General features: G+C 39.8%; 2 protein-coding genes across 4 annotated transcripts; one reads left to right on the forward strand and one right to left on the reverse strand.

Moving 5' to 3' along the window:
* Positions 1-9,230: 9,230 nt before the first annotated feature.
* RB195_005710 (uncharacterized protein) lies at positions 9,231-9,516 on the reverse strand (the record flags this gene model as incomplete). The annotated part of the gene is made up of 2 exons (XM_013446738.2): positions 9,231-9,356; positions 9,427-9,516. 2 exons carry the CDS (start codon positions 9,514-9,516, stop codon positions 9,231-9,233), a joined length of 216 nt encoding a protein of 71 aa, XP_013302192.2.
* Positions 9,517-13,337: 3,821 nt separating this feature from the next.
* Positions 13,338-20,090, forward strand: RB195_005711 (uncharacterized protein; the record flags this gene model as incomplete). 3 transcript variants are annotated; one of them, XM_064178388.1, is made up of 20 exons in its annotated part: positions 13,338-13,456; positions 13,894-14,010; positions 14,252-14,323; positions 14,380-14,498; positions 14,554-14,705; positions 15,196-15,278; positions 15,344-15,513; positions 15,681-15,813; positions 15,991-16,074; positions 16,493-16,578; positions 16,823-16,964; positions 17,035-17,151; positions 17,227-17,299; positions 17,786-17,983; positions 19,073-19,191; positions 19,251-19,343; positions 19,447-19,543; positions 19,601-19,664; positions 19,766-19,925; positions 19,997-20,090. In XM_064178388.1, the coding sequence occupies 20 exons, from the start codon at positions 13,338-13,340 to the stop codon at positions 20,088-20,090; spliced, it is 2,292 nt and encodes a 763-aa protein (XP_064035440.1). The 3 variants fall into 3 exon arrangements, with proteins under 3 accessions (XP_064035440.1, XP_064035441.1, XP_064035442.1); XM_064178389.1 differs by lacking the exons at positions 13,338-13,456; positions 17,227-17,299; positions 17,786-17,983; ... (4 more) ...; positions 19,766-19,925; positions 19,997-20,090 and adding an exon at positions 13,501-13,612 and having other exon boundaries at positions 13,854-14,010; positions 17,035-17,167; XM_064178390.1 differs by lacking the exons at positions 13,338-13,456; positions 13,894-14,010; positions 14,252-14,323; ... (8 more) ...; positions 17,035-17,151; positions 17,227-17,299 and having other exon boundaries at positions 17,834-17,983.
* Positions 20,091-20,110: the final 20 nt, after the last annotated feature.

Raw genomic sequence — 20,110 nt, forward strand, 5'->3', positions numbered from 1 at the left:
TGGAAAAAAAATAAGACAGGGTATATCAACTAGTTAACCGGTAAAAAGATCTGAGATGACATTTAAATTTTTCTTTGTGCCCTTCCAGCTACTAAGTGAAAATCGGCGCTGATAGCGGGAATAATTAATGTCCGTCAAAGATGTCTAAATGAGGAGAAGATAACGACTTTGGAACGACCTCTATTCGCCACTTCCCTCATGGTTCTTCATGGAAATCGCTTCGCAAATTTCATGGTGTCGGCTGACCGCACGGATGAAATTTTAGGTGGAGATCAAGTGGTGAAGGCGCTTTGGGCAGCAAGGAAAATAGGTAGTAAAAAATGCTTGATGAATAGTCGTAAAATCTGGAAGACCACACAATGGCAGGAGGGGGAGGGAATTTATGACAGCTTATATTCCACGTGTATAAACGCAATACCGTCAACGACACGGCATGAATTTTGTAAATCAATCCGATCCGACCAACTGGCAACCGTTGTGCCCGAGCAAAGCACTTTTGTTAGTTAAGGCTTTATTGGCACCACAACGCTTGACCATCACACTGTCGCTTCGACGGACTTTTCAATAAAATGGTTTCTATTATTCTATTCTATTAGTTCAATGTGTACTTCTGTTCCTCGTTTGTTCTTTCACTTTTCTGCTGAACGAGCTCTGCTCTCCGTCTCTTTGAAGGCATCACCCCACGAATCTGAGGTGGTACGGATTTCAGGTGGAATATTCTTTTAAGGGATAGTAGATTATGGAGAGGAGGGTGATTCCGTCCATTTCTTTATAATTGCCGTAAAAAACGTCCCGGAAAATACGGCTTCAGGCGTTCTCGCGCACTATTTTCTACAGGGAGTTCGACTGGAGCGCGCCAGCCCTGTGCTGCGCCGCATCTTCCGGGCCGTTTTTTACGGCAATTAGCAAGAAATAGACGGAATCACCCACTCTCCATAATCTACGATCCCGTATACGAATACTCCACCTGAAATCTGCACCACCTCAGATTCGTGGGGTGATGCCTTTAAGCAGTGTTCCAAATACATAGCTCCGATTCTACCTGCTTGCTCTTTTGCAGCTAAAATATATGGTCTGTGGGAAATTTTCAAATCTAGAAATCCTTTCACACTTTGGAAATCCGTTCTCATTTTCGTTGTCCTCAAAGATCCTATTTAGAGCATTGAACACTGAATGTTGACGGGTCCCGAAGTGCATGCAAACAACTTAGGTATACCTCTTCCAAAAACCTTAGTGATCTCAAAGAAAGCAACGAGTTTTGAGTTTATGAAGAAGTTTTAGAATCTAGAAAGTGCATGAAATATGCGCGCTGATTATTGATGACCCTACTCGACGATCATGTGCGTAGACATTGCAATACAAACGTTTCATGATTTTCTAGATTGTGTTCTTTTTTCTCCAAGTTGTAAAATAATTTTCTGCATATTTCTAATCAAGAAGAACTTCTACGCTATGACAGTGCTGCACATTTTGTTTCTAATGTTTTGAGCTTGGCGCCACCAAAAAACTAGCCAAAAATTTCGAAGTAGGAGAAAAAAACAAGAAATACAAATAAAGAATGAAAGTGTACGAAGCTGCGAGCTGCACTCTGAGCTTGCGGCCGATAATCCTATACTCGCTCAAATTGAATCAAACCGCACCTCAACCGAACGACGCTTCCACTTCACGTTTCCTGCATTTATCGCAAAGGCTTCAAGTTATGTTTGAAGGTAGCTTGAGGTTAGCAGCTATGCCAGAAACGGAAAAAATGGGGAAAAATGCAATCATCACGCGCGAAAAAGAATAGCGAAAAGAAATATAAAGAATCCCTGAAAGCTATGCCAGGAAAGAAACCAAAAAAAAAAAACACTCAGAGAAGCAGAGGTTCTCTAGAAAAAAAGAGGCACTATGTCTTGACTATCTATCGATTTTCGTGACGGTTGTATTTCAAGCTAAGAAAGCAGAGGAAAACCAGTAAAATGGAACATATGGAAAGATCAAAAACAGCAGAAAAAATCCAGTCTACACGTATGAAAAGAACGACAAAAAGAAAGTAGAGGAAAGAAACGAATGAAAGTCTCGTAGAGTCGATGTGCTCGTCAACCATCCTCCTCTACTCGCAGCATATTGATGATTCGAAGGCCCATGGCTGGGTCAAACATTTTTCTACCTACGAGGGAATGTGAGTGACCGAATAGTCGGATCAATACGATTTAAAATATGATCTTTCTACAAGTATACGAGTATCTAGAGACTTTTTCCCAGTGATGATGTTTCCTATTAATATTTTAATGTTTTTTTTTAATTTTTTCCATTTTCCAGCACGAGTTTTCGAGTTGTGTAGAGCATTGTTCCACCGTTCAATAAAGGTAACTAGAATGAGCGTTGATATTAAGGTAGGATCAATGGAAGACGGATGTCACAGGAACGATCTCATCCAATTGAGGTGGAACAAATCATTAACGAGTGATGTAGAAGAAGTCCAACTATGCTAAGTTTTAGAGGCGGAGAACTTCATTTTAGAGGAAAAGAAATATTTAAAGAAAGGGAATTTAAATTCTTTCATCGGCAATTTTAAGTGCAGCAGAATTTCAAGTGTAGTTACATTTGGAGAGAAAAATCTGTTTCTTTTTCTTAAAAAGGAAATATTTTTGAATGTCACAAGTTCGGAAAAAAGTTCTTTTTCTTCTAAGAAATGAGAAATTAGATTAACAGCAGCGAAAGAATGCAACTCAGCTCCCATTTCCTCTCTCCTGGCTTACAAGAAAAAAGTGGAGCTTGACTTGCCTTGGGACCCTCGCCCAGGCCGTAATTAGAAGAGTGCGAGAGGTTCTTGATATTAACGTGGAGTGATGTACGAGTGGTCTTTGGTCGAAAAGTCTCTTATGCAGCTAACTCTTCGACAGAGAACGAAAAAGATAAGCATTCACCTCTTTCTCGTCTTTTTCCATAGCACACCTCAATTTGATCTGTAATGCAAAAATCGGTGCAACAATAAATTCGTGTTTACGAGCTCTATCGATTGAATGTAATTAGAGCTCTTAAAACCTACCAATGAAACAGTTCTTCAAAAAATTACCTGTGGGTAAAGATTTGCATGGCTGAGTCCGACATAACTGCGCTCCAAGGACATATGATTTTTGACGCGAACATATTTCTCGAAAAGTAAAATGATAGTTACATATCTGTAATCTACATACTAAGGCAATTTTCATTACAATTTGAAATGTCTCACAGCTGTAATGTCGTAACGTTGAAGATGTTGAAAAATTGACTAAAGCAACATGATTCAACTTCAGAAACGATCGACATTAGTAGCTTAAAAATAAGTTTTTTTTTTTGCAAAAACTTCACCAAAAGTATTTGTTGTTAGATGTCCTTTCCTCTAGAGTTCTAGCGGCAAGGACATTTTCCGTTTTTTGCAGATAAAGTTACAACTTCTTACCCTAGTTTTTGGCAGTTCGTAAATCGCTAACAAAGTGGGTTTGGCGTCTGTCGGCACACCACAAAAGAGAACAGTTTTTGTCCTTTGAATTGTTTTGATGTAACATGTCTCAGCTGCGTTCAGTTTTGAACCTGTAAGCATGAAAACTTTTCATATGTTTCTACAAAAAGCTTCTTTCTTTGCGATCACCAAGTGGATATGTTTCTCCACGAGGAAGGGATCTAATGTACAACGTCGGTTTCAAAAAATTCTGTGCCATTCAAATTTTCATCAGAAACTCCTTCAGCCTCTATGGAAGGTTATTGTCGTCTAGGCACCCGACCCACCAGATACCTTATGTCACACATGGAGTTATGGTTGTGTTATCGTATTGACTACTAGACTTGAAAAAAATACTAATAATGACTAATAAAAAAACTACAGAGGGTTTATTATATCTGCAGAGCGATATTCTTCAGAATAGTCTGTTTTATTCGTACTTTATTCTTCTAACTCTTTGATTCCACCTGCATTCTTCGTTCTTCAAAATTAAAGTAAAGTCATCGAGTCAAGAAATAATTACGTTTTTTTAAAGCGAATCTTTCTACACTCTCCAGTATAGAACAAACAAATGGCGTAGAAAGATGAGGAACTACTTAAATCCAATTCTCAGAGCAGAACTACTAAAATTCAAGAAGAACTACCAAAATGTGGGTTTAGAATTACGTCAAAGATTGGCAGCTGCACAGTTACGCAAAGTCTGACTGGCTCCGTCTGACTAAAGCACTTTCGTTACTAGCATCTTCAATTTCACGGAATTGCGAAAATTTCTAGGTCTTTCCGGAAATGAAACAGACGAATTCAGAAGAATATCGCTCTGCAGGCACGACTTTCTCCTCCGTTTTTTATTCTTATCAAGTGTAGTGATCATCGCGGTAACGCAGCTGTAGCTGAATGTGTGTCCTAAGGTATCTGTTGGGTCGGCGTGACCAGATGAGAATAACCTTCCACAGAGGCCAAAGGAGTTTGTTATGAAAATTTGAATGATGCAGATTCCTTTGGAACCAACGAAATTCAATGGATCTCTCCCTCCTTAAAAACATATCTACTTGATATCTGAAGAAATTTCCGTTAAATCACAGATAAACGAGCTACTTATAAAACCACATAAAAAGTTTCCATTTTTACACCTTCATAACTGAACGCGGCTGAGACGTTTTACAGAATACATCAAAACAATTCAAAGGACAAAAACTGTTCTCTTTTGCTTTGTGCCGACAGAAGTCAAACCTATTTTGTTGGCGATTTACGAACTGTCAAAACCAGGGTAAGAAATGCAAAACACCAAAGTGGTAACTTTAGCTGCAAAAAAAAAACAGAAAATTTAGTTGAGGTAGAAACTCCAGAGACAAAGACATCTAACAAGCAAAAAGTTTTCGTGAAGTTTTTGCAAAAGAAATAATTTCTAAGCTACTGATATCAATCGTTCCTGAAGTTGAATCAGGTTCGTTTAGTCAATTTTTCAACATCTTCAAAGTTACGATATTACAGCTGTGAGACATTTCAAATTGTTCGCCTTAGTACGTAAATTACAGATATGTAACTATCATTTTACTTTTCGAGAAATATGTTCACGTCAAAGATCATATATTGGTGGGCGCAATTACATCGGACTCAGTCATGCTGATCTTTAGCCACAGGTAATTTTTCCAAAAAGGATTCCAAGAAGGTAAATTGAGATCGTTTTGAGAATTCTAATTGTATCCGATCGATAAAGCTCGTACACACAAATTTATTGATGTATAGATATAGATAGAGATATATTTTTAATGCAGATCAAATTGAGATGTGTTATGAAAAAAAGACGAGGATGCGAGTCCTTCTGTCTTTTGCCGAAGAATCAGCGATTCCAAAACCGGAACTGCATTTTTCTGGAGAAAAAAAAATCTACAATAACGTGGTTGCCTGTTTCAGGTGTACATAGATGAACACGATGACGAAAGGCGGAGCAGAACAAAACAAAACAAAAAAGAAAGCGACTTCCCAATGAAATATAGAACTCTGAATGGTTTTGTAGAATTTACAGTGAACGTATGAAAATAAAGCCTGAATGGGGCAACAGCTATCGCTCTTTGTGTAGGATATGTTTACACACTTCACTCTTGTAACACTCTTTCCCTCCAATATAGAAATAATTTTCAAAGCGTCACAATGGAAGAGAAGAGGATTTACAATCGTTTACTCTGTGTTACTATTTACTTACTATTTACAAAATGGGTTTACGTAATGCAGTGAAGTTCACAGCACAGTGTGATCGCTCTCATGATCACGTTTTCAGCTCTCTTCTTTTCAAAGATTTGCAATTCGTAAAAATGAGCTGGAAATTCTGGATCCGGAACAGTTCGAAGATTTGATTCGACTTCGGTTCGAAAAACCGAATATTCAGTTGTGTTGTCCGTGATCAAACATAATGTGAATCAAGATTGCTGGCTTACTATTAGGTTGTCGCAAAAACTATTACTATCTTTCAAATTCAGCATTCTGTAACGATTGACGTAATTATTTTGAAATTGACATATCTGGATGACATTGGGAGTAGGGTCATCCCCATCTACAACCCGATGCCAACTTTAAGGCAATGTTTCTACGCCCTGTTCCCGAAAAAAGCAGGGCTGGGAGAAGTCAGTGAGTACATTCCTAATGTTTGCTCCTAGTCTTAGACTTCTTTCCATCCAGGAAATGTTGGTGGCTGCTAAAGAGCGAGATTACAGAGCGAGTGTTGGATCTCAGCAGATTTTGTCGAAGATTTTTGTCACAAAGGAATGCAGTGCACAAAATAGACAGGTTAAGCGCTACCAATATATGAAACTAACCAGTCTGAAGTCCGGCTAAAGCCGGTATTCAGATAGTTCGCTTCGCTCCCCTTCACTGACCAACGAAAATCAATATTAGTACCATTTCTTGTGGTTTTAGACTTGTGTACCTCTAACAATCCTTCTTCATCTTTTTTTATAGTAAATAAAGGCGAAAAATTTCATAGTTCTCCTTCTAAACGCGTCATTTCTACATATAGAGAATATCCAAACTTCAGCTTCAAACACTCCTTCGATACCAATATAATGTAGACACAATTTGAAAGTACTAATCGAAATTTGGGTTTTCCTACTGTTTCACCCAAGTTACCAAAGACTGATGTTTTAGTGCAAAATGACGTGAAAGACATCATCCTACTGATAAAGATAACGTTCTACGTCAGATCATGTAAACTCTTCGCTGCTACTCAAGCAGCCGTTTGCATGCGTGTTTCTACTTTCTGAGGAAGGCATGTTACCAACTTGAGGCAAACGTGTGTGTGGCAAGTGCAAGGAGTTAGACGGGCGAAGGAGTCATAAAAGTGAAAAGCAATGCGCCGAGTTGCCAGGGCTATGAAACTGTTGCAAGGTCTCGTTTACCTTTCATTTACCTTTTGCGACATGCACACGAATTTATTGCGCACCATTTCGATGATGCAGAACCCGTCTCACAAAATTTTGTAGCTATCTAGCGCCGGCGCACTAATCCGACGCCGCTGGATCCGTTGCACAGCCCCTTTTTCGAATTCCGTCACACAGGCACACAGACAGACAGACAGACAGACAGACAGACAGACAGACAGACAGACAGACAGACACACACACACACACACACACACACACACACACACACACACACACACACACACACACACACACACACACACACACACACACACACACACACACACACACACACGAGAAGGGTGATTCCGTCCATTTCTTCCTAATTGCCGTAAAAAACGGCCCGGAAGATGCGGCGCGTGCAGAAGACTGGCGCGTTCCAATCGAACTCGTTGTAGAAAATAGCGCGCCGGACTGCTCGAAGCCGCATCTTCCGGGCCGTTTTTTACGGCAATTAGGAAGAAATGGACGGAATCACTCCCTCTCCTTAATCTACGATCCCGTATACGAATACTCCACCTGAAATCCGTACCACCTCATATTCGTGGGGTGATGCCTTTAATTGTATTATTGAATGCCACAACTTTGGAGGAGGATTATTGAAATTATTGTTTATTCGACATTACTCTAGCGCCGTTCACTTGAAGTAGTTTTAGCGCGTACATTTCGTTACGGCAGCGGAAAATATAAGTTCATCTGTCGTAACTTTAAAAAAATGGAACCAATGCTATTTAACTGTTACACATTGCACTTTCACCACATAAATTTCAAAGACCCAATTTGTCTCTACACGAGGAAATGTACGAAGTTAACCAGTCACTCAGAATTGAATTTTTCATTGTGGAGCCTGGGAGAGAACTCAAGTGGAAAATCCAATTGCGCCGCAAAATCCTTGGAAAAATTTTTCAAAACGAAAGTGCAGCGAATACGCTCGCGTTAACACAAAAGTGTAGATCGATCGAGGTCAGCGACGTATAACGTTATGCATAAGCAAGTATCTTTTTTATACAACGCCTACCTTCAAAAACATCTTTCGATCTTATGCTACACAGTAGTGCTGGAATCTGTGATTCCTAGGAATGGCTTTAGAGTAGCAAGTAACGACAATTTACTCCCGTAGTTCTGCTTCACAGCTCTCTTCCAAACACAGACACGAGAACGGAGCCTTAAAAGTCGCAATTGCTGGCAATCGACATATCCGCATGAAAGGCGATCAGCTGATTGCTGCACACTTTTCATGATCCGTGCAAATTTTTTTTTCACTGTGTTCGAGAGCAGTTTCCATCGTTTAAGGAAAATTCAAATCGCAGAACTGAAATTGATTCCCATCGAGGAGTAGCCAGAAAGCGAAAAATTACTTAAGATAAAAAGCATTTGCTACAACCATTAATTTTGACGAGTATAGACGAATTCGTGCCAACGAGGAAGTAACATCCATAACTAGAGGGGATCGACCAGTTAATCTGAGGAAGTGAAAACAACACAATATATGCATTTTTTGGGAAGGGAAGGTACGCCACAGAATTGGTGGTGATGATGTTCCTAAAAGTAATGATGTAGATGATGATGAGTGTAGATAATGAATATGTGCGTATCTAATTGTCCTTAAAAGAGGTATGGGGAGCGGTCCTTTTGACTTTGAAAACTTTTCTACGATGCACGTTAGAACGCACCACCACTGCGTACCCGCCGCATCCGCGGACAAAATGAATGAGGTTCACTAAGAAGCCTATTCTAATGAAAATAAGTGAATATGCTGCTGAGGATATGCTACAAATCTGGGGCATTCTAACGTACCTCTGTTCCTCAGTAAGTCTTTTTCCTCCGCCTTTTTCTTTACATTTAGGGTGAAATTGGACGTCATCACGTTCATGCTCGGAATCTACACTTAGATGCATATCTTTTCCTGGGGAGATCTCAATATGTTCAATTTCGTGGTATGCTGCCTTCAAAGTTTTCCGCACGAAAACAATTCAGAGCTATCGCGCGCTGTTCACGCGCAGCCACACATGCAACCTTTGACCTGGTCCAAGGCTCCCACGCACCGAAAAGAAGAACATTTAGTAGCAAATTACTCGGATAGCAGCGAGTTTTGACCTGATCCTTCTCTGCAGTTTTTTTTTCAATTTGCTATAAAAAAGAAAGTGCATCAATCAAGCAAACTTCGTGAGTAGTGCCCTTAAAGAAAACAAGACGTAGCCAGAGATGACATGCCTCGTGGCCTCGCGAAATGTTTCTTAGTAACATCTCTCAACCTAGTCGTTTTCAACTCTTGTTAGTTACACCTCTGTTCCAGTCAAAGTATTTCAAAAGTTTAGAAAAATTTATTGTAGAAACTTGTAGAAACACTATCACCGACAGTACCCGCACGTCCTCGGACAAAGTCCGCTCAGTATCCTTTTGAATTTTTTTATATGACATGAGCCTAGGTTCAACACTTTATCGCAGTACCTTTTCACAACTCTGTCCTTACATGCCTGAAAGTTATTTTCTAAGCATCTGCAAATAAAAAAAAGCGCCTACAAAAGCACACGACAATGTACAAACCTTCATGGCGAGACCTTCCTGACCGAAGGAGTTAAGAAGCAGAAGAGCGGCAACTGGGTAGAAGAACACGTTGCGATGTCTCACTTTCATGTGTTGACCAAAGCACATTGGTCGCTTCTTTTATATGCTTCGCTGCAGCAGATTCCTGCAAAACGCATTGTTTCTTCTTTTTTCGCGGTTATTTGAATTATTACAGACTTCTCTGCTGTATATGTTTTCGACGTTGTGATTTTTTTTTGAATTCATAAGAAAGCGATGAGCGAATACACCACACTGAACCAAAGCACAGCACAGCAAGCGTAGTAAGCATTCGAAGCGCTGTTCTCCACAAATATGTTTGCGCCAATGCTGCCGGTCATCTTCAGGCACCCTCCAGCGTAGAAATTAGATTAAAACAGAACTAAACTAAATTAAACTGTAAGAAAATTAGCTGCCGGCGGTCTGGTGAATCCGGTAACGGATGATAAAGATAGTATACCAAGCATTCGTTGTGTTAAATGATCACTCAAGGGACCTTATATTGTTGTTTATGAATGCAAATGTCTATTGCCCTACACAACATTGAATTTGAGAGAATTATACTATATCCTTACCTTTTTGTGGTTGCCAATCGACATCGCATACACCACTTATTGGAAGAAGGAAGGAATTCGTTCAAAAATAAGAAATAAGAAGACTGAAATGAATTTCTTTTCATGTGCCCAAGTGAGCAGATTAACAACTGCACTTGCTTTCAGAACTGCAGATCGATCGCTAGAGCTCACAAGAGCTAAAAAGCGAAACGTTCACTTTTACTTGCATTTAGAACGTGCAATGAACTCGCTGAAATGTAAGAGATACTCTACCTAAAATCATATTCGAACAGCCCCATCCCCAAAAAAGCTTCTGTATTTTTTTCAGCAGGGGTCTTTTCTTAGAGTATGTAGCAATACTGGGATCTATGAGCAAGTAACAACCACTTCCCCCTGCAGTTCTTCTGCAGTTTTAACTATTAGTAGAGGAACGGAGGCATGTAAGTGGCAGCCGAGATCGGTGGTGATCGGTATATCCGAGTGAATGGCGATCAGCTGATGTCTGAAGAAGCATTCATGTTCGCCATTCATTTTTTTACAGTATTTGAGAGTACTTTTCATAGGTTCAACTTTGATACACAAAAAAGAACCAGACAACAAAGAATTACCTAGCACAAAAATTATTTTTACATGTATCAACATTTGTGTAAATGAACTGGTACAAACAAAAATGAAGCACTACTGAAGACTGACCGATCAGTTGGTGTAATTATGTGCTTCGGTAGATGTACAACTTGACGGTGCAACAGCAACGAGGTCCTGCCGCGCCGTCGCCTACCCGTTACTTTCCTGAGCGCCAATTCAAATATCACTTTTTCCCATCAAATTCGTTGTGACTGGTTGTCGTCGTAGCATGCTGGGGACTAGTGGAAACGTCGTAAGAGGTATAGTAGGGTTAAAACGACATGAAGCACGTGCGCATTTGCGTACCGACTTCTCTCGAGGCGCTTCGATGGAGCGTCACGGCTAGGGGTGTGGTGAAACGCTTGCTGGGACCACTCCTCGCTGCAGTTAGCGACGGTCCCAACTCGGTCCCAACTGCTGCCTCCATCGCGCCGTTTCGAGCGAGCGACTCAAATGCACTGCAACTACACTCGTGATTCATGTCGTTTTGACCCGACTATAGTGTGTTAGCTGTGAAGTTAGCATGACTGAAGACGCATCACGTGTACGGCGCTGGAGTAGGATTGGACCGATGTGTATTAGGAAGGTTTTGATGGTGAATAAAATCCTAAACAAAGTGGAATGCTAAGTAGTAAAATGCTAATGGGGAACAGAACCTTTGTTCCGAAAAAAATGCATAATTCATCATGATTCAAGAAGGTTTGGAAATTGTATCACTTAGGTAATGTTCGCCAGTGTCAACGCACCCTTGTAACCTCACGAAACTTCGCTAGATAGTCCAACATGAGCCCTGTCCGCTGCAACTGCACTGAGATCTCATGAGTTATCACTGGTGCATCAAAAACTTTTCGATTTTCCGAAAAACCGTACTCAATATTAGCTCCAAATTACTACTTTTATCACTTTCAGAAAACATTTTAATCTACCGTTTACTTACAAGTAAATTTCTTTTCTTATTTTTCCCTTTGAGGTCACCTACCCTTGGAGATCCTCCTTCTGTTGACCGGATCCTTTAGATTCCACCTATTGGATCCTCGATGAATAGTTGTGCCACTTTCGCACAGTTCAACTTCACTCGGAGATTATTATATATGTCTGCGTCTCCGCGAGAGGAATGCTCTTTCTTTTAAATTTTTTCAACTCTTTACTGTGGGAGTCTTCATTCACACAATATTTATAGGGGAAAATTATCCATTGTAGAGAAATCTTAGGAAAATTATAGACTTGTGGAGTGCTCGGGGCGACCTGCTGCTATATTGTTAATGAAATAATTTTTTAATTGGAACGTTTCCGTGCTAGATCCCATCTCCAGAAATTTTTTTATATACTTTTGACGCTGTTTTACAAAGAAGCGTAGAACTTTGGAAGATGTGAAGAAAACGCTAGAGGCAGTTCTCTCGCTAATTTACTTCCTCTGGCCTCTCCCCTTCTCTCCATTACTAGTTTTCGTTACCAGTAAGACGTTACTACGGGTAGCGAACGTTACTATTCCCATACGTATGATATGGATTGTTTGTCGTCCGCGTTCCTCCAAGGTCACGACGTCGCTCACTGTGGTTCTTGTTCTACGTACCGCTCATGATGTGCCAGTCTTCGTTCAGTGCTATTGCTCTTCTTGAAGAAGACACACTGATGGGCGGAGCCTATTTGTAACCCTTTAATTTAGTTCTCACTAATTCTGAACACAAGATTCGCAGCGCATGTATTTTTCAGACATTTCCTGAAGTTCTGAGCGCAGGATCACGTTCGACAGCCGTTTTCGCCAGTTAGGATGAGCACTAATAAATCCATTTTCTTCCTTGCCACCTTTCAATTGCCATTATCTATCCATTGCTTGCTCACGCAAAAGATACTCTCAACAAAAATCTTTCCTGACTAAAACAATAACATAATTGTTTCAAGTTTTGTGATTTCTGCCTATGATTTGATTATTAAACATTTCTTTTGTATTTCTTTACTTAACTAAATATCCGAACGAATCGTTTGCCTACATCATTTTACTTCATTTTATTCCATACTACAAAGATGAGCCATTTCCAGAAAATTACGAGGAAATCAGTTTTTACAAGTTCTGAACACATTTTCCAGTTTTCTTTCGAATGTTTCAAGTTATCCCTTCTTTAACCTCATTTCATTTCTTTAATACCCACGGGTAATTTGCTTTTGAGTTGATCATGAAATTTCTTGTCTTTCATTTCCACATAATCGAAATTTGAATTAGATTTTTCCTCCTTAATTTTTAACTTTTTTCAACGCACGCCCACTCCGTTTCGTTTCTTTTCATTTAGCTTTCCTTTCAAAATTCTAATTCTGCCTCAATCATTTACTTAACACCTTTCCCTTGTAAGTGGATATTTCTCACTTTGATTTGCTAACAATGGAATATCAACTCCGTATGAAACTTCTTCGTTAGACAATTTGATTTTTCTCGACGACACTTATTAGTTATTTTAATTTTTAACTAATTCAATTATTTCGAATAATTTTGATTAATTTCTTAATTAGCATCTCAATTTTTGTTTCACCTACAATTTCAATCCTTTTTCGTCGTAAACATTCTTTATTTACTGTTCCGTCGTACATTTCTTCGTCCCTGGAGGTTGCCATACGGAAAGGTCCGTAGAGATCCATAGAGACTCGTCCTAAATGACTCGTGAGCTATTGATTAATAATTTCTATGTTGACAGTTGTGGTTTTATTTGTTTTCAGATGTAAATGATGCGTTGCATAAATTCACTACTTACATTACGTTTGGTACTGATCACTTTGATTTTCGTATTCATTCGAAAATGCTACGAGGAAATCCTACGAGAAATTACTATTGATTTGAATAAGTAAGCGGACGAGTTTTCACATGAATTTTTATTTTTTTCGATCTATGCTAGACCGTGTAATCGTGTCGCGACTAGTGTCTACACCAGCGACCGCCGCGCACGGGTCGCAACGCAGTTACAAAGCTGAAGGTCACGTTCTCTCATCGACTGACGAACGTACGCGTTATCCTCTGCTCTGCAACTCGCGAAAGCGCATCGCGGACTGCATTATACTCAGAGAAATCCTTCAATACCAAGACGTTCCCCTGAAGAACAGATTCTACTTGATATTCATTATTTATTGGTAGTCCACCAAGTACTTCTCACTCGTCGCTTTCTCCTGCCAAACGTTGGAAATGATACAGGAAATAGGTGAAATTAAATTAGGACAAATAAAACAAACAAAGTTTCAATACAGTAGTGGTTTTTGAATTTCCTGCATTTCTAATAAAGTTCAGAGTGCCACCACCTACTTTGGAATGGAAATCGATCGATCTGGAAAATCCACCATCAATCAATAATTCCTTGGTAGAAAGGCTAAGGCTAAATGAGTTGTTGGCAGCAATACAGTACAGGTGATCATCTATCAGTTTTGAGAACGTTATCTCGAAATTCCAGATCTTAGTAAGAGCAAGATAGCGATTGATCGAGGTTTCATTCATGAGAAATCTCTCCAAGTCATGAAGATACTGAGACAGATGCGAAGTGTAGTGTTGAGGAGATCCGTAGTGAAATTAAAAGGATGGTTGGAGCAAGCCAATCAAGCAGTAGTCCTGCCTTGCGTCTCTGACACACATCACTAAGAAACTGTTTCAGATGCAACAAAAGCGTTGAAATTGGCGACGATTCGGAAACGTTCACTGTTTGTGAAGAAGCTGGACCAATCAAGTGAGGTGATTTACTGGTTCTCCTCTGTAAGCGATAGTCATTGTATCTTTTTTCAGGACAGCTTTTATTGCTACTGGCAACACTCTGTCGTCTGGGATGTTCGAGAAAAAACTAGGTGCTACAAGCTGGACGATATTTCTCCCGGAAGGCAGTGATCTCGTGGAGCGTTTGAATGGTTGGCGATTTCATAGAACAGTATTGGCTTTTTCAGAGGCCACCATCTCTTACAGGTGACGTCGAAGTACACTACCTTACCGAACTCAGTGATTGGGATCGTTGGACCACATGGGACATGGAATATGCGGTTCGTGGCAGGACCTACGACATCGCCAAGATGGACTTGTACGCCTATAAGATGCGAAGTTTCGATCAGCCAAGTGTTGTTCGTCAGTTAGTGCAGTTAGGTTTCGCTTTGTTCCGAGAACCTACCCACTTCTATCGGTAAATTGACACCGGACAACCAGCACAAAAAACGATGCAGCAATCCGAGGCATTTTTTCTAAATAAATCCAGGAAAACTGCTACGGAATGCTGCAAGTAATTATCTTCCCTCTAGTTTTTCGATTGCAATATCGCCTTAGGTTCCAAGTCGAAAATGTTGCTGGGCAACTACTTTAGATAAATTATGCAGCTTTAATTATGAATAAATGAACAAATAAAAATAATAAATTAATAACAAGTCAATTCCACGAAATAAATGCATGCAAAGCTAGATTAAAACTAAACAGCTAGTTTGAAAGTAGTTAGCAATGAGAATAACTTTAAAAGATTGATGCAGCTATCACAAGATGCGTGGAGCTTCAGCAATGACGACACGCTAATAGCGGCAACTGTCCCAATAGCACTTCCCACTTAACTCCACTATTTTTCAGAATATGACAGCGCGACATCTGGCACTAACTATAGACATTGGTTCAGGAACGGGAAGCAATATTACCAAAGTTATTGGAGAGTGGTTAGTCTCGGTCTTTTTTCAGCAATCATTTCTCATGATGCATGAAATTTGGGACACTTTCCCAGGTATCAGCTGCTCTATTGGTTGTTCTTTTCGGAACGGTATGCGCTAATTGGAGCCACTTCTACTGGCATGTGCGGTCAGGATGTACAAAATTGTAAATACCGTGTCAGTATGCTTCGAATGGACACATTCCGACCTCTTTCCCAACTAATAGCGCCATCTTTCGGATTAGGTGAGACACAATCAATAGTGAAGCACGTGAGCAATATTGATCGACGATTTGTTCCTATCCTAGAAAAACCAGAAGTCTTAGTGGCCTCCTATATATCTGTACAAAGGTGCACGAATCTACTAGAATTATCGACTGATTCATGTTTTCTCAGAGAGCGAATTTTAAAGGTTCACCAATAGAGGAGCTGAAGCGTCTCACTCACTACATGAAAGCTTCCGATTGTCCCATAAGGTCCCATAATAATTTCCCTACATATTGTACGAAGGACTTCAACGAAGACAGCAATGTATTACTGATTAGGTGAGCTGTTTCTAGTATTCGTTCACTATATGCAGATCCAGAAAAACAGTGTAGTTGGAAGACGCAGTGAGACAGGGAAATGGAGCTTTTCCAACTTGCTTCCAAATTTGTCCCATTTTTATGCTTCTTTCGGCTGTTCATATGCGTTTAATGCTAAAGTGATAACTATTTCTTCAGTTATCAAGAGTCTCTTGACATACCAGCGTCTCTATCGAAACTGAAGAATTTCCATGTAGTTACACCGATCCTTGCCGACAGAAGGTTTGTTTTCGCATGTTCAGATGTAATGTCTGGATTAAAACAGGGGAATGTAAGAAACTAGGTGAAATATAAGTGAAAAAAATAATAAATATATAATATAAATAATTAATAATAATAAATATAAGTGCAGACCAAAATAATGATCCATTCGTTCTATAATTCATTTCCTTACTTAAAGAATAGTAAGATTCAAATTATAGACATGTTACTTCTCTTTCTTTTCCTGGAGTATTTGGTTTGACAAATCTATACCTCCTCTCTGTAATTTCTTTTTTCTCGTCATTTTAAAAATTGTCCATTAATTCGTTTTTTTCATACCTACTTATTTATGCTTCTATAATAGCTTACTCATGTCACTGTTTACTTATTTGTCGATTTGTATACACACATTCTTGGTTTGTTTATCAAGTCATTTTAGCCTGGATCTGAACATTCACAACCATGCTATTGGTCCGCCCGGACGAAACAAAACTATCGATCAGTTGTGGAGTTTGAAGACTCTGGGTGAGTTACTCCCTCTACCTCCGATATTTCCAACCGCGCCGCTTCGGCGCTTTTTTCCCCTGTCAGCACATTCCAACTTTTACAAAGATTTCATGAGATATTGAATTTTGTCTTTGTTTTTCTCTGCACTGAAGCTCGAAGAGATTCGTCCAATATGAGGGTCATATAAAGTGACTATTTATTTTTTCGCACATAGGAAATAATTCTGCAACGTTATACGTATTGGATGTTCACGAGATTTCAGAAAACACAGTCAGCGACTTGTACAATGAATCAGTTATTGATTTACTACTGGTCGATATGGTCGGCGGAGAATTCGCTTTACTGCCTACACTACTCCGATTTGCAAATGTAACCCGCTTCATGCAACTGAGCATACGTGGACAGTGAGTTCAATAGCAACCACATGGCTAATCTCTTTCCACTTTGAGCCCTTCCGCGTATGACGAAATTCAGCATGTGGTCAGAAGAAAACGGGAATTTTCGGGATGTCTACTGGAATTTGCGACAGCTCGAAAATTACGGGTATTCACAACGATATGGACTTGTTTCGTTGCCTCGTTATGACGTTGTGTATGGAAGAAAATAAATACTGGATAGTTCGGATTACTGTCATTGTGAAAAATTGTTTGTAAATGTGAACTTCAGAAATAAACATGACTTTTTGCCTTCTGATAACGTGCGCGCATTGTTCTCGGAGGAAGGTGCCGGTGATAAGCACGTAAGCTTCCTGTACTGTTCGCACAGGAGTTAGCTGATTCCCTTAGTCTTTCTTTATTGATTGATTTTTCTTTTGAGCTTTTCATTGAGATCTTACCTACATCAAGAATTGCACCATGTTGGGCCTTTAATCCGAGACTTCACGTAATGTTCTGGAAGCCTGTACGCACTGATTGATCCTTTTGCATTGTGAAGCATAGCGTATCATTACTCAACTAACTTCCGCTTGTTGCAAACCTCTGGAAAAAGGCGGAGTTTCGAGAATAAACATCAATAGGTGTTCGCGCCTATGTTTGCTCTGGCGACCGCGATGCGCTTGTCTCAACTAAAGAGATGAATTTTAACCATTCACTTGACTGCTACATCGAAGTCATGATCCTGCCACAATAACCACAATTCATTAAAAAGAACGACTAAATGCGATTCTTCCCTTCTATCAGTTTTTTTTTCCATTTAACTCACTCTAACTCACTCTCTTTCTATACAGCATAGAATTCATGGGAATTATGTTTTAGCTTTACTGAGGCAGCTAGCCATGGTTCTGTGCAGCAGCCGAAGAAAAATAGGCGTGGAAAAATTCTATGAAAAACAAAATGATCTTGTGGAAGCGTGGAGAGAGGACGAAAAAGTCCTGCAGACTTCTATCGACCAAGAAGTGCAAGCCGAAAAGGACAAAAAAGTGAAGGTATGCGATCAGTTATTGATTGGTTAAAAACGAGTGTTGATTTGAAGCACTACAAAAAAGCACTTAGAGATGAAATAATGAGCAGCTGAAATGAATCCATTCTTCTGTTGGAAAAATCAAAAAGAAGCATGAACAAAGGAAACATAAAGTGATCTTGAATTTACCCTCAACAAGAAAATGCTCAGTCTCAATCGATCAACACTTGTTATTTCCAGGAAACCGTTCGAAAACACTTTATCTGATGTTGAATGACGGTAAATTCGCTTTCGTTGTTGATAGCAAACCGTGGCGAAGTGACGAAATTTTCCTTCGCATTGAAGTTGCATGCACGTGAAAAGCACGAAAGCTAAGCACTAGAATAGAACGGACGGAGTCCACCGTATCAGTGTGTATTTTTCCCATATACTCTTTTGTTCGTCATAAGGTTGCCCACTCAAAGCTTTTTTCATAGGTGGGAAAATTCGATGGAAAAATTGTCGTTCTTCCTAGAAAACTATGAAAGCAGGGTTTTTCCTTGCAATCACGTGCAGCATTGGCTATTCCGAAAAGAAAAGAATAGTTCAAAAGTCCAGAAGCGATACGACCGTAAAAAACAGCAAACTACGAAAAAAACATTTAACAGCAAAACATGCATAATGTTCCAGTGAATCTAAGAAGCATTTCGCCTCTTTTAGAGAAGAGAGATCTGCTCCAGATAGCGCCATTTTCCCTCATAAATAATCATAAATATGACGAATTGTATGAGAAAAGTGTTCAAAAGAGGAAAAGAGATCGGTAACGAGAAAAAAAACGAAGTGTCCACATTCCCCGAACTACTTATCTTCTTGTAACGGTATGAATAATGAAAATTTAATGATGCCGAGATGAGTTCCGTCCACACTGTCGATTTAAGCCCTCCCATTCGCGTTTTATACATTTTTTGTGGTGATCTTTCGGTCTTATTCTTGAACATTAAGAGAGCAGGAAAGATTTTCGTTGTAAAAATATACAGATCTGTTTTTTTTTAAAAACCTTCCAAAGATGCGAACAACTTGATTTTTATAATGTTTCTGAAAAACTGCACTGTTTGAAAGCACGCACACATCTCAGGTATGGGACACACGTCTAGCCACAATTACCATCGTTCTGAACTTGATCCTGATTATCGCTAAGATCACTGCTGCCGTACTTTCAGATTCGCTTTCAGTGGTGGCATCGGTAGTGGATAGGTACATCTTCGCGTTCTGCACTCCCCATCTCATTTTCCTCTCTAACCACATCTTTTAAGTGCTATGGATATCACATCCGGATTGGTGCTATGGTACACTTGTCGCTTGATCGAAAGGTCAAATAAGCATCACTATCCTGTTGGCCTGAACAGGTGGATTTTTGTTTTCTGACAAGTAGGCAAAAAAGCTGAAATTTCCAAAAACATCCCCAGTCGGCAGTAGATCAACGATCACTGGCTGTTTTAATCATTCCAGGCTCGAACCACTAACCACTCTAATTGTTGGCCTCATTATGGTATTCGCTAACCTATTAGTTCTGCAAGAAGCCGCTCTAGACAGTATTACCGGCGATGTAAAACATGTTTATCAATTTCCCCAATGACTTGAAAACAATAAACAATGCTTTCAGCTCCATCCTAATGTCGATATACCAACCTTGGTAATTTTGTGCACAGGAACATTGATCAAGGCAGGTGAGGCATTTTGATCTAGACGTCAGAATCACTTCTCCAACAGTTTCGTAGCCTAATAGCCAGGAATTTATCCATAAGTGTAAGGAAAAAATTTGATTTAGTGCTGTTCATCATCTGTCGTTCAAGAAACACATCCGCTAGTCGCGTATTAGCAATGGATCAACGCAACGACTGTATCACTAACCTTGTCGCCCTGGGTGGTGCCTACATAGGTCACAGATTCTGGAAATATGCGGATCCCATTGGTGCGACACTTGTGAGGTAAGTTCCATTCACCACATGAATAAAAATATTTCTAGTAGCGTTCTTAAAGCTTCTTGGTCTTTGTAAAGGTGGTCTTTGGATAAAAAGGTAGGATTAGCGGGTAACCGCGAGTGCGAGCAGGTGGGCGTGTCATTTGGGCACTGGCTAATCATGGATGAGTGATCCGCTAAACTTCGCAGTTA

This window comes from Necator americanus, chromosome I, assembly GCF_031761385.1.
Source record: "Necator americanus strain Aroian chromosome I, whole genome shotgun sequence".
NCBI classification, from domain to species: domain Eukaryota; kingdom Metazoa; phylum Nematoda; class Chromadorea; order Rhabditida; family Ancylostomatidae; genus Necator; species Necator americanus.